This window comes from Phyllobates terribilis, unplaced genomic scaffold (genome assembly GCF_046119375.1).
Source record: "Phyllobates terribilis strain yellow unplaced genomic scaffold, ASM4611937v1 Scaffold_1__5_contigs__length_1240528914, whole genome shotgun sequence".
NCBI lineage: Eukaryota > Metazoa > Chordata > Amphibia > Anura > Dendrobatidae > Phyllobates > Phyllobates terribilis.
The window spans coordinates 920,742,667-920,757,415 of NW_027362761.1; the positions used below are offsets into that span (position 1 = coordinate 920,742,667).

At 41.7% G+C, this 14,749-nt stretch overlaps 1 protein-coding gene across 4 annotated transcripts in view; it reads left to right on the forward strand.

Moving 5' to 3' along the window:
* INTU (inturned planar cell polarity protein) overlaps positions 1–14,749 on the forward strand; it is an 88,507-nt gene that overhangs the window by 30,890 nt on the left and 42,868 nt on the right. For all 4 annotated transcript variants that reach the window (XM_073641517.1, XM_073641502.1, XM_073641525.1 and 1 more), the window contains exon 3: positions 6,933–7,018. In XM_073641517.1, coding sequence (XP_073497618.1) covers positions 6,933–7,018 — 86 coding nt within the window. The remainder of the gene's footprint in view (positions 1–6,932; positions 7,019–14,749) is intronic.

Genomic DNA, 14,749 nt, shown 5'->3' on the forward strand with positions numbered 1-14,749 from the left:
TGTATAAGGCCATATTGGCGGACTCATATCCCAAAAGACTGTGCCAATCCTGTATAAACCAGACTCTGGCAGACTAGACCCCTAGTTTTGCCTCAGGCTTGAAGTCCTTGGTAAAGTCGAAGGTTAGCAAGGTCCTCTCTAAAAAAAATCTAAGCGAAAGGAAGCAGATTGTGAGGTCTCCCCATCCCCTTATTACTCCCTATCGTCAGCCTATGAGGTGGACTCTGACGATTCATCCTCTTCTTCCTCCTCATCCTCAGATAGTGGTACAGGTCAGCACTGTTTTCCACTGAATGAAATTGACGGTCTGATTAAGGCTGTCTGCTCGACTATGGGTATTACGGATTCCAGACCAGAGAAATCGGTCGAGGACGTTATGTTCAGGGGACAGAGGAAAAGAAGATGTTTTCCATTTAATGATCAACTTCAAGATCTGATCCATAGAGAATGGAAAAGGCCAGAAAGAACGGGTTCTCTGCCCCCGTTCTTTAAAAGAAAAGAAAATATCCCTTTGAGGATTCGGGCTCTTCTTCCTGGGAGAAGGCTCCAAAGCTAGATGCAGCTATAACAAAGGCATCTAGGAAGTCATCCCTCCCCTTTGATGATATGGGGGCGGATGTATTTCTCAAAGGCACCTGGGAAACAACTGCTGGAGATTTAAAGCCGGCAATTGCTGGAACTTGTACGGCTAGCTCTTTGATATGGCTAGAACAGCTGGAATCCCACCTGAAAAGTAATACATCCAGGAAGGAGATTTTGTCTAGCGTCCTTCTCATGCAGGGGGCAGCGGCTTTCCTAGCGGATGCCTCCACAGACTGTTAGGTTGGCTGCTAGATCAGCTGCTATGTCCAATGTAGTCCGTAGAGCCCTGTGCCTTAAGTGTTGGCCGGGAGACATCCAAGCCAGAACTAGACTGTGTGCTATACCTTGTGAAGGGGAACATCTCTTTGGCCCAGTTCTGGATGAAATCTTGGATAAAACAAGCGACAGGAAAAAAGGTTTCCCTATCCTGTCCATGCCTGCATATAAAAGGTCTCTTTGCAGGAGAAGATTTGTATGTAAAAGGCCACAGAGGGATCAGGATAAATGGGAAGACCGCAAGCCAAAAGGTAGAGGTCTTCTGTTCGGTGCTTCTTCCTCTACTCGGGATCCCCGGAAGTAGAGTCAATGACTCATAGCCCAGGTAGGGGGGAGGCTGATGGCCTTCGTACCTGCCTGGACAAGTATTTCAGCCAGTAACTGGATCCTTAATCTGATGGGTTCGGGTCTGAGGTTCGAGTTCCAGGCGATTCCTCGTGGGAGATTTATCCTGACCCCGGTTCGTTCTTCAATGTCAGAACAGTTGGCCCTACAAAAGGAGGTGCTGGACTTAGTTCCTAAAGCAGTCCTTGTGGAAGTTCCAACGTCCGAAAGAGGGTTGGGATTTTACTCGCCTCTCTTTATGGTCTCTAAGCCAGATGGTTCTTTCAGGTGTATCATTAACTTGAAAGCACTTAATAAGTTCTTGATAATTCCCACCTTCAAAATGGAATCTGTCAAATCAACAATATAGTTGCTGGTACATGGTAGTACTAGATTTAAAAGACTCCTATTACCATGTACCTATCCATGTAGATTACCAGAAGTATCTTAGGGTGGCCTTGGTCATAGATGGGGTAATCAAGCATTTCCAGTATAGGGCCCTGCCGTTTGGTTTGGTCATAGCCCCCCGGCTCATGTCAGGGAACATGATATATTGATTATCCCTTATTTGGATGATTTCTTGATAGTTGGAAATTTTGCCTTCCAATGTAATAGACACCTAAAAGTAGTGATCACCATCTTAGAGCATCTGGGCTGGGTACTTAATTTGAAAAAATCCAGGCTAGTGCCCACGAAAATTCAGCAATTTTTAGGTATTATGCTGGTTTCAGATTCTCAGGTATGTTACCTCCCGAAAGCCAAAAAACAAAGGGTTAGGGATCAGGTGAGAAAGGCAGTATCAAGTGTGGTCATGTCCCTTAGAGCAGCAATGTTGGGTACCCTGACATCATGTTTCCCTGGGGTTCTGTGGGCACAATACCACTCTAGAGTGGTACTCTACAGTGGGACGTGCTGCATAATGAAGTTTTGTTGAAGGGACACGTGGAAGGGAAGATGTCCTTGTCACTCCGGTCAGTTGAGTCCTTACAGTGGTGGGAAGATGAGGTGAACCTATATCGAGAAGTTCCCTGGGTACTTACAACCACTACAACAATTACCACCGATGCAAGTTCCAGTGGGTGGGGAGCCTATTTAAGAGATGGGGTGGCCCAGGGTTCCTGGTCGAATGCTGAAATGAGTCTCTCATCCAACACCAAAGAGTTGCTAGCTGTAGTCAAGGCGATTAATTATTTCTTAGTCTTTCTCCAAAACCAAAATGTAAAGATCCTTTCGGATAATAGAATCATGGTAACTTATGTGAACCACCAGGGGGGTACACGGTCAAGATCACTGATGAGAGTGACGGATCCTCTCTTTCAGATCACGGAATGTCATCTTCGTTCCTTAACGGCCCTTCATATAAAGGGAAAAGAAAATACAAGGGCAGACTACTTAAGCCGCTATCCTCTGAGATAGGGAGAATGGGAACTAAAACAGGACATTTTCTCCCAAATAGTCCGAAGATGGGGGGGCCCCCGGTTGTAGACCTGTTTGCACAAGACTAAATCGAAAGACAAGGCTCTTCTGTTCCCTAAATCCCAGAGAAAATCCCCTGGCAGTGGACGCCCTCCAAATACCTTGGGATTTCAGCCGGGCCTATGCCTTTTCCCCGTTGACTCTTCCTCCCATGGTCATAAGGAAGATCAGGGAGGACAAGGCGAGGGTTCTGCTTGTCACACCCTTTTGGGCCAGGAGTCCCTGGTTCTCAATCCTGAGGAGCATGTCTGTCTCCGATCCTTGGGTCCTGCCCGAGGTTCTGGATCTCCTCTTCCAGGGTCCAATAGTCCATGCTCAAATGTCTGGCCTCCACTTGACTTATGGAACTTGAAAGGTCGCTGTTAAGACGAAAAGGGTTCTCTCAAGGCCTAGTAGCTACCCTAATGCATAGCAGAAAACCTATTACAACTAGAATTTATGCTAGAACTTGGAAGAAATTCTTGTCCTTTTCCGGTTCCAGGGTTGGTGAGGGGGCACCAATAGGTAAAATTTTAGAATTTTCACAAAAAGGTTTCGAGCTAGGGTTAGCCTCTTATACCCTAAAAGTTCAAGTTTCTGCCTTAGGCGCCTTACATTCTTGTGATCTGGTGAAAAATTATTTGATTTCACGTTTTATTAAAGTCGTGTTTAGATCCAGGCCCATCATCAAAAGCAAATTAGTACACTGGGATCTAAATTTGGTACTAAAGGCCTTAACCAGTTCACCTTTTGAGCTGATAGTTAGCTACTCTTAAGTCCCTCTCCCTTTAAAACAGCGCTTCTGATAACTTTAACATCTGCTAGGAGGATTAGTGATATTCAGGCTCTGCCTTCGGCCTTGCCCTTTAATCAGATCCTGGATGATAGAATAATTCTTAAGCCTGATCCCGCTTATCTCCCTAAAGTAGCTTCCCATTTCCACAGACTCCAAGAAGTAATCCTGTCCTCTTTTTGTCCTGATCCGAGTAACCAGAGAGAAGCGGAGTTTCATACGTTAGATGTGAGGAGATGTGTGATTAGGTACCTCTTGGTCACCAAAGATTTTAGGAGAGACAGTTCTTTATTTATATCCTACCTAGGCGTTAGGAAAGGCTTTAACCCCTTCGCGACCTTGGGATTTTCCGTTTTTTCATTTTCGTTCTTTGCTCTCCTTGTTCCCAGAGCCATAGCGTTTTTTTTTTTTTTTTTGGACAATATGGCCATGTGAGGGCTTATTTTTTGCGGGACGAGTTGTACTTTTAAACGCCATTACTAGGTTTACCATATCGTGTACTGGAAAATGGGAAAAAAAATCCAAGTGCTGTGAAATTGAAAAAAAAAAAAATGCAATTCCACAGTTTTTTTGTTCTTTCCACGTTCACTGGATGCTAAAACTGACCTGCCATTATTATTCTCCAGGTCATTACGAGTTCGTAGACACCAAACATGTATAGGTTCTTTTTTATTTAAGTGGTGAAAAAAAATCCAAAGTTTGCTTAAAAAAAAAAAAAAATTGGTTCCATTTTCCGAGACCCGTAGCGTCTCCATTTTTCGGGATCTGGGGCCGAGTGATGGCTTATTTTTTGCGCACCCGGCTGACATTTTTATTGATACCATTTTGGGGCAGATACGATGTTTTGATCTCCCGTTATTGCAATGTTGCGGCGACCAAAAGAAAAGTAATTCTGGCGTTTGGAATTTTTTTTCTCGCTGCGCATTTTACCGATCGGATTAATTTTTTTTTTTATATTGATAGATTGGGCGATTCTGAAAGGCGGCGGTACCAAATGTGTGTATGTGGGATTTATTTTTTATTTTATTTTGAATAGGACAAAAGGGGGGTGATTTTAAACTTTTATATTTTTTTAAAAAACTTTTTTTTTTTTTACTTTTTGCATGCTTCTATAGTCTCCATAGGAGACTAGAAGCAGCAACTGTCTGATCGCCTCTGCTACATAGAGGTGATGAACAGATCACCTCTATGTAGCAGAAATGCTCCTGTGCTATGAGCACCGACCACTAGGTGGCGCTCATAGCGAGCAGTACATGACAACCACTGGGGTCTGCTGCAGACCCAGGGTTGTCATGCCCACCCATCGGCGACCCGCGATCACGTGACTGGGTCACTGATGGGCGGGGTAAGTGACACGCTTCCGGCGCGGCGCTGTTAAATGCTGTCAAAGATTGACAGCTCCATTTAACATGTTAACAGCCGCGGGTGGATCGCAGTTCCACCCGCAGCTGTTGCGGGCACATGTCAGCTGTAAGAATCAGCTGACATGTGCCCGGTTCAGTGCAGGCTGCTACCTGGTCTTTTGTCTACTTTCTATAGACTCTATAGACTGGATATGGGTGTTTCATCTGACCTCACCTTTGAGAGAAGGGTGCTCCAGGCTGTGGTCCCTCCCTAGACTTCTTCATCTCTGCAATTCTCTCGTGGTGCTGTCATGGTCGATCGATAAAGTCATAAGTTACTTACTGGTAACGGGATTTTTTGGAGACCATGACAGCACCCTTACATTCACTCCCTTTATGTTTGTGGGAGCACTCCTTGTTTATTAAATTAAAGATTTCACACTTATTAGGTGGTATTTGATATAGTGGTATTGTGATTGTTTGCTTTGTTTACTAACCTGGTGGTCCTCTCAATGCTCTGTAATCCAAACTGAGGCAAGAGAGAGGGCCACCGCTTTTAAGCCTGTAGGTTTCCTGTCCTTGGTGGGCAGATCCCCTCTCTCGTGGTGTTGTCATGGTCTCCCGAAAAATCACGTTCCCGGTAAGTAACCCATGACTTTTGGTCTCATCTGACCACTTGACCTTCTCCCATGCCTCATCTGGATCATCCAGATGGTTATTCGTGAGCTTTAAACAGGCCTGGAAATGTGCTGGTGTGAGCAGGGGAACCTTGCATGCCCTGCGGGATTTTAACCTATGACGGCGGAGTGTGTTATTAAAGGTAATGTTTTAGACTGGTCCCAGCTTTCTTCAGCTCATTGACCAGGTCCTCCTATGTAGTTCTGGGCTGATTCCTGACCTTTCTCAGAATTTTCCTTACCCAACGAGGCGAGATCTTGCATGGAGCCCCAGAACAAGGAAGATTGACAGTCATCTTGTGTTTCTTCCATTTTCTAATTGTGCCAACAGTTGTTGCCTTCTCACCAAGCTGCTTGCCTATTATCCCGTAGCCCAACCCAGCCTTGTGCAGGTCTACAATCCTGTCCCTGGTATCCTTAGAGAGCTCTTTGGTCTTGGCCATGGTGGAGAGGTTGGAATGTGATTGAGTGTGCGGACAGGTGTCTTTTATACAGGTAACGAGTTCAAACAGGTGCAATTAATTCAGGTAATGAGTCGTAGAGTAAGAGGGCTTCTTAAAGAAAAACTAACAGCTCTGTGAGAGCCAGAATTCTTGCTGGTTACTTATTTCGTCAAATAAAATGGAATTTAATTATGTTAAAATCATACAATGTGATTTTCTGGGTTTTTTTAGATTCTGTCTCTCACAGTTGAAGTGTACTTACGATAAAAATTACAGAACTCTCCATTCTTAGTTGATGGTAAAACTGTCAAAATCGGCAGTGTATTAAAACGTATTTTCCCCGCTGTACATTTCAGCAGACAGACTATTCCTCTTGTTCTGTGGCTTCCAGCTCCTCAGTCATTCATTACACTGCCGCTCCCATCCTCCTGCACTCACACAATATAAATTCCTTTGATGGGGTTGTCTCACCATGACAATCCCTTTTCAGTTTGCTGCTGGCCTGGCCATCAGATGGTTGATGCATATCCATTCAGAACCCCCCAGTAATCAGCTGTTGTCAGTGTGTGTTTCATTGTAGCATTACATCTTGGTCTCTGCTACCATGTAGTATATGGACAGTCCAGGTCTGCTAGATTGGAAGCCAAGTTCTGTTTCTGGCACATAACCTTAATTATATTCATATACCTTAAAACCTAGTAGTATTGTGGTTTCCTTGAGGCAACCTCATTTACAGGGAACCCGTGTGAGACAGAAATCCCAGTATGAATTAGGCGGATTAGTGGTTACCTGTGTAATACATGTAGTGACTGTATGACATTGGACAATCCCTGAAATCTCTTATAAAAAGACAACATGTAGTTCAGATGTCCAGTATGGAGGAGGCCTCCTCAGTGATCACCACTTGTATGGGCCTTCAGCATTGTCAGTACTGTTGAACAGCACCTGTGACCTGCACCATTGTGTGAACCAGTTCCCTAGTGTATACCCATCTCCTGGATTTTTTCTTTTACATTTGTTATTATTCTTATTTTAATAGGGGATGCTCTTATTGCGGTGAATGATGTAGAAGTCAACACAGAGAATATAGAACGGGTGCTGTCTTGTATACCGGGGCCCATGCAGGTAAAGTTTTCTGGCTTCTAACTTCTACACTCCTTTGCAAAATGAAAATTCTTTCACTGGCTTCTGGGCATGTTCACATTTTTCAGCCACAAGTAGAAAGCGAACCAAAAATTGCAGTGAATTATGAACTAATTATTTTTCTTTTTTTTTCTACATTTGAACACTTTTTGTTGGACATTTAATGGAAGTGCAAGAAAACTTCTGTCAGCATTCACCTTTCTATTATACATGCATACTTTCATGGCCAAAGGTTTTGAGGTTGACACAAATTTTGATTTTCACTAATTTTGCTGCTTCAGTGTTTTTAGATCTATTAGTCAGATGTTTCTATGGTTACTGAAGTACAATTATCAGAGTTTATCACAATTTCTGTGTTTTTTTTTTGTTCGTCCACTCACTTTTTGTGGCGTGACCTCAGATTCTCAATGGGATTGAAATCTGGAGAATTTACTGGCCATGGACCAAAATGTCATTGTTTTGTTAAAGGGAACCTGTCACCAGATAAAAACACTATTAACCTGCAGATATGGGGTTAATAGCGTTACTAACCTGCGCGGCGCCTGCAAAGGCTGCAGGGAGAAAATAAACTTTATTCCTCCCTGCAGCATTCTGGTTTCAGTCATTGCTCTGAGAATACAAAGTGGCGGCTATAACCATGCCTCCCGGCTCGGACTGACACTGGCATTGGAACCCACTGTCAATCAGGGCCAGGAGCACAATGTCACAAGGCAAAAGTGATAACCAAGTTGCTCGGTGAAAAAAATATTGAAATTTTGGTCTGTGGCCTGTAAACTCCCCAAATTTCTATCCCACTAACAACCTGTGGTCAATCCTCAAATAGCAGGTGGACAAAAACACAGATAATGTGATAATCTCCCAGCACTGGTTAGCTACCAATGGGCTGTCATCAGTCAGAATCTGGCCCAGAAGCGGATATCTTTCATGCCAGAAAGAATTGCAGAAGCCTTGAGCAGTCATATTTTTATACTGTGCAGCAGCTCCTGACTGTGCCCCTCACTGTTACATACTTACACACATCTGTGCTTGTCCAGTGTGCTGTATAGCTATTCTGTACTGCTGGTGGGATACATACTCTCTTGAGGATACACAAGCAACAAACAGCTCCCAAAGTAGGACAATTTTTTTTTGCACGGTTTGCTGACAAACCCTTGCTTCTTTGCTTTGAAAACCGCTAGCCTGTACCTTCTCCCTACAGAAAAAAAATCTTGATAAAAACATTTCTAATTGCTTGATCATTTTGAGAATAGCAAACGTGTTGCGGATGCCAAAAAAAGGGATGATTTTTGGACTGCTTTATGAAATCCTTTTTAATTGCTTAATCATTTTGAAAGTAACAAACCTGTTGTAGATCCCAAAAAAAGGATAATTTTTTCACTCCTGGTTGAGAAAGCCATTATTAAGCTCACCTGTTTTTGCTAATAAAGGAATAATTTTTGGATGGCTTGTGAAAAAGCTGTCACATATTCGTTTAGCAAGGAAAAAAAGCTCTTGATTCTTCCTGAACATCGATCACGTTTGCACCACCTGTGTATAAACACTAGCTAGGGAGGCATCATCTTTGCACTGTTTTTACAATTTAAGTAGTCTGTTAATGCAGTGTGTTGCTAAAAAAAAAAAAAAAAAAAAAAGCTGTTAACATCAGCTTTCCACTAGCCAGATATGGTGAGGTTACTTGGACTTTACTGTGGCTGTGTTTGTATTTAACCGCTCAAAAGAGGGGTTCAATACCATCCTAGGAGACCTTGAAGAGTTATACACATATTTTCTGGGCAGTTGGAGGCTTTGCTTATTGAGGATTCACAGCAAATTTATTTGTGGCAAATTGAGTACCTTGGAATAATTCAGTGAATTTGGTAAATTCTAATTTCAAAAGATACGCTCCTCTCTACCAGCGAGTATTGTGTACGAGTCTGAAGTTGTACTCGTGATACTCTGTGTGTTGGACTATTGTCTTGTCAACCAGGGCTGTGGAGTCTGAGTCGGTGTCCATTTTGGTGGAATCGTCATTGGAGTCGGCTTAACATGGACCGACTCCAACTCCTAAAATATATAATAAATTGGGTACAGTAGTTCAATGCAGTTTGTGGGGAATATTTTTTCATAAGAATTTGGGAAAGTTATGAAATGTCCTATTCCTGATCTGAGGGTCTAGACTTTTAGCGGAGATGAATCTGTGCTACAGTAAATCACTTAAACATGAGCCATGTATGAGGGAGTTGGAGTTGTTGAAATTGAGGAATTGGAGTTGGAGTCGGAGGTTTGGTTTACCTACTCCACAGCCCTGTTGTCAACCTGATGTCCCAGTTTATAGTGTGAGCTAACCATGCCTAATTTTATATTAACATTAGGACAATTAGGGGCTCTTAATATTTCAGCGTGTTACATCTTGGTTTATAGTACTGATGTCTACTATAAAAGGACCTGTCTACTATAAAGCAGGGCTATGGAGTCTGTAAGCCAAACCTGCGACTGACTCCTCAATTTCCCTTACAGCGACTCCGACTCTCACATATATTACTTATTAATTATTTAATTTAAGTGAAAAATTTATTGTAGTACAATGTGAACATCAGACATTTAATAATTTTTATGATACAATAATCAAGATATTTAGATAGAACATAATATATATTTATTGGAATACAACTTTAGAACACAAAAAACTGTAATAAATTGTAAATATGTAATACACTATGTAAAATCAATTATATATATATATATATATATATATATATATATATATATATATATATATATATATATATATATATATATATATATATATATATATATATATATATATATATTAGTACAGCTGAGGTGTGCAGTATGAATGTTCTGCGGAACAGTATGAGGTTCTGGCTCCCCCCGCCAGTTTTGATCCTGGCTACGCCTATGGTGTGAATGTAGCCTGAGGATCTAGGCTTTGTCTTAGCTGAGATAAGTCAGTGCTGCACTCCAGCTCCAGTGAAGCTCCTCTACACACAAGGGTAAAAAGTAAACACATTCAGAAAGAAGGAAGGCCTGCACTCATCTCAGAAGAATTGCTAGAGTGAACAGGATAACAAGATTAAGGTAATTACTTCTTAAAGCATATTTAAACTTTCAATAAACTGTGCATAAATCAATAGTCCAGTATACTGTATGTTCTCTCTGTATGCTTGATGCTTGTTTGTTTTTTCTTTGAGCTCATATACTTTTGGGAAGCTAGCTTCTATACAATATACAGGGAAAATACAGCAACAGGATTGATGAGGACTTATATACAGTTAGGTCCATATATATTTGGACAGAGACAACATTTTTCTAATTTTGGTTCTAGACATTACCACAATGAATTTAAAAAAAAAACAATTCAGATGCAGTTGAAGTTCAGACTTTCAGCTTTCATTTGAGGGTATCCACATTAAAATTGGATGAAGGGTTTAGGAGTTTCAGCTCCTTAACATGTGCCACCCTGTTTTTAAAGGGACCAAAAGTAATTGGACAATTGACTCCAAGGCTATTTCATGGACAGGTGTGGGCAATCCCTTCGTTAGGCCATTCTCAATTAAGCAGATAAAAGGCCTGGAGTTGATTTGAGCTGTGGTGCTGGCATTTGGAAGGTTTTGGTGTGAAGTAAACATGCGGTCAAAGGAGCTCTCCATGCAGGTGAAACAAGCCATCCTTAAGCTGCAAAAACAGAAAAAACTCATCCGAGAAATTGCTACAATATTAGGAGTGGCAAAATCTACAGTTTGGTACATCCTGAGAAACAAAGAAAGCACTGGTGAACTCATTAATGCAAAAAGACCTGGGCGTCCACGGAAGAACACAAGCAATGGACATTAGACCAGTGGAAATCTGTGCTTTGGTCTGATGAGTCCAAATTTGAGATCTTTGGTTCCAACCACCATGTCTTTGTGCGACGCAGAAAAGGTGAACAGATGGACTCTATATGCCTGGTTCCCACCGTGAAGAGAGGAGAGAACAAGGCGCAATGGGTGACTCAGTATTGCAATTGTTAGAGGGGTGTGAGGATGGCTACTAACCTTATGAAGTTGTGCACCTCTGCACAACCCCAGTATAAAGCTCCACAAGCTCCGCTCTGTTGGTGGCTGTCATCTATTTCCAGCGGCGTTCACAGATCCTGATCTCTCGGTGGTGGATCACGTGGTCAGGTTAGTTGCATGTAACGCCGAGATGGACGCCCAGCTTCACCAACACCCCCGGCAGCGTTCCGGAGGGGTTAGGGCAGCGCAGCTTGGAAAACCAGGGTAGTGATTCTAATTAAATTCCTCCCACAGGTGAAAGAACAATAAGTTAAAGGCAGCTCTACCGCACCCCAACAGGGGGAAAGGGACAATAAATGGATATGAATAGCGGTACCAGAGCGCCAATAACAGGGCAAAAATATTAAAAGGACTGATTTATTAATATACACACAACGCGTTTCGGTGGACACAGCCACCTTCATCAGGTGTCACCTGATGAAGGTGGCTGTGTCCACCGAAACGCGTTGTGTGTATATTAATAAATCATATATTAATAAATCAGTCCTTTTAATATTTTACCGCTATTCATATCCATTTATGGTTCCCACCGTGAAGCATGGAGGAGGAGGTGTGATGGTGTGGGGGTGCTTTGCTGGTGACACTGTTGGGGATTTATTCAAAATTGAAGGCATACTGAACCAGCATGGCTACCACAGCATCTTGCAGCGGCATGCTATTCCATCTGGTTTGCGTTTAGTTGGACCATAATTTATTTTTCAACAGGACAATGACCCCAAACACACCTCCAGGCTGTGTAAGGGCTATTTGACCAAGCAGGAGAGTGATGGGGTGCTACGCCAAATGACCTGGCCTCCACAGTCACCAGACCTGAACCCGATCGAGATGGTTTGGGGTGAGCTGGACCACAGAGTGAAGGCAAAAGGGCCAACAAGTGCTAAGCATCTCTGGGAACTCCTTCAAGATTGTTGGAAGACCATTTCTGATGACTACCTCTTGGAGCTCATCAAGAGAATGCCAAGAGTGTGCAAAGCAGTCATCAAAGAAAAAGGTGGCTACTTTGAAGAACCTAGAATAGAAGACATATTTTCAGTTGTTTCACACTTTTTTGCTAAGTATATAATTCCACATGTGTTAATTCATAGTTTGATGCCTTCAGTGTGAATGTACAATTTTCAAAGTCATGAAAATACAGAAAAATCTTTAAATGAGAAGGTGTGTCCAAACTTTTGGTCTGTGCTGTGTGTGTATGTATGTGTATATATATATATATATATATCTCAATCACTATGTAATAAACTATGTAAGTGGCAAAAAAACAGTTTTCAACAAAAACATACTAAATAACATTTGTGCAGTCTATGAATTTATTCTAAGAAATAGAATTGCCTCCATCAGATTCTCCTTTATAGATCACCTCAAAGCTGACCTAATAATTTTAAGGTTAGAGAACAACCTCTCTACACTAACTTGGGTTGGAGGCAAAGCCGTAACCACATGGGCAACATCTCTAACAATTTCCGGGTATGAAGGAATTGCCTCATGCACAGTCAGTTTTGATGAATGGTTGCATTTTTCTATTTCTTTGAGAGCAAGTGAAACATTTTGCTGAAATATGGTCAATCTGCTTGCTATAGGAGACGGCGTGAAATCTTTTTCCTTGCGGCAACGCTTTGCCTGCTCCATGTCATCCAAATACTTGTCAAAGTCAAACTCCTCATCTGATGAGGATGAAGATATGGCAGCAGTAGCACTATCAGGACCCAAGTCCTCTTGCGCCTGGCAGTCCCTCCTGTAGGCCACTCATCCTAACTGCTACCTCAGTCAGAGCTTCTTTTCCTTTAGTAAACTTTTGATCATCAAGCAGTATACGATGACTTGGGTCCACATAAACAGCTGCCAGAAAAAAAATATTTTCCAATAGCTGTGTCTCTCTCCGTTTCATTGAAGCAGAAATGCCATCTGCGATTAAACCTCCTCTTTGGGACAGGCAAAATAGCAAGTTCTTCCACTCCCTTATGAAAATGCCAGGAGTTAAATCCTCCGCTTGTAATCTTTTAGTCACGGTAAATGGGTGATTAAGTAATTCCTTCAATTCAGCCACCTGTGTCCATTGACCTTCATTTAAGGTTACCTGAGGGTTCGCCATATCTATAAGAAACGGTTTTAGTTCAAGCAATCGCTCAATCATTAAGTAAGTACTGCCCCACCGAGTGGCTTGATCGACAATTGCCCCTTTCCCAGCACATCTCTTCAAGATGGAATCAATTTTAGGGGTTCTGGCGGCAATAACCAATTTCCTCACTTTTCCAATCAGATTTCCAGCATGTCCCTCTTGCAGACTATCTCTTATTGCCAGCTGCAGCGTGTGCACAACACAGCGCATGTGATGAATAGGAAAGAGGTGTGAAGCAGCTTCAACAAGATCATCTATTTCTGAAGTATAATTTTGCTGTTCTTCTGTTGTAATATCTGTTTGTTCCTCAGTTACACGAACAGCACTGTGGCCTTCCATCTCAAACATACTGAATCCTAAATTTTCTTCTAGCTGTTGTTCATTACTCTCATTAATCAGTTTAATTGTACTTATCATGTTTGAAGCATTGTCCGTTACAATAGCAAGAACCTGTTCTTTTTTGAGTTCTTAATCTTGCAGAACTTTTTCCACTAAGGCCTGGAGAAACTGGCTGGTGTGAGGAGCTTTAGTATCTTTTACTGCCAATGTCTTGGTAACAATTTCTTTGTTGTCACAAACATATCGAACATTGATGGCAAAATAGTTCACTCTGACGTGTGCAGGCATCCACTTTAAGAAACATGAAGCGTCTTATGAGTGTCTTTTTAAGATCTTCCTTTTGTTTAAGGGCTTCTTCAATCACTAATTTTCTAATACTTTCTCTTTCCAGAGAAACACCAAGTTTGCTGGCCATTTCTCCATTAAGAGCTTTAAAAGCTGGTCGTGCAAATAATGATAATGGTACATTGCCCTTCACAACAAGCATATCTGCTGTCATTGTTACAGTAACTTTGTCACTTAAACATTATTAACAAGATATTTTGTGAGATGTTCTTTCCTCCTCCTTTGCCCGGCAGGAAGTGCTGGGTGCGGGTTTCTTGGTGCTGCTGTTATCTTTCTCAGTCACAGTTTTGAAAACTTCTGGGTGGAAGCGTTGTAAATGTCTTTTTAGTTTGGAAGCTATTGTAGGAGCATTTTTATCACTGCCTGGATATGCACTGATTTTGGCATCACAGCATTTGTTTTCCTCTGGGTCACTTGTCATACATTGACACACACAATATTTTTCATCTTGAGTCACTGTGAAATGCTCAAATACAGCTGACTTCATGGGGAGCTTCTTAGACATTTTGTAATCATATAAATTCACTCAAAATAATTTTGTCCTATAAAATAATGTATATTATAATTCCAGCAAGAACAGGGAACCATGTACAGTGGGGAAAATAAGAATTTGATACACTGACAATTTTGCAAGTCTTCCCACCTACAAAGAATGGAGAGGTCTGCACTTCACCTGTGAGAGACAGACTAAAAAAATCCAGAAAATCACATTGTATGATTTAAATAATATGCATTTTATTGCATGAAATACGTATTTGATACAATAGAAAAACAGAACTTAATATTTGGTACAGAAACCTTTGTTTGCAATTACAGAAGTCAGACGTTTCCTGTAGATTCTGTTTCTCTCAGTTGAAG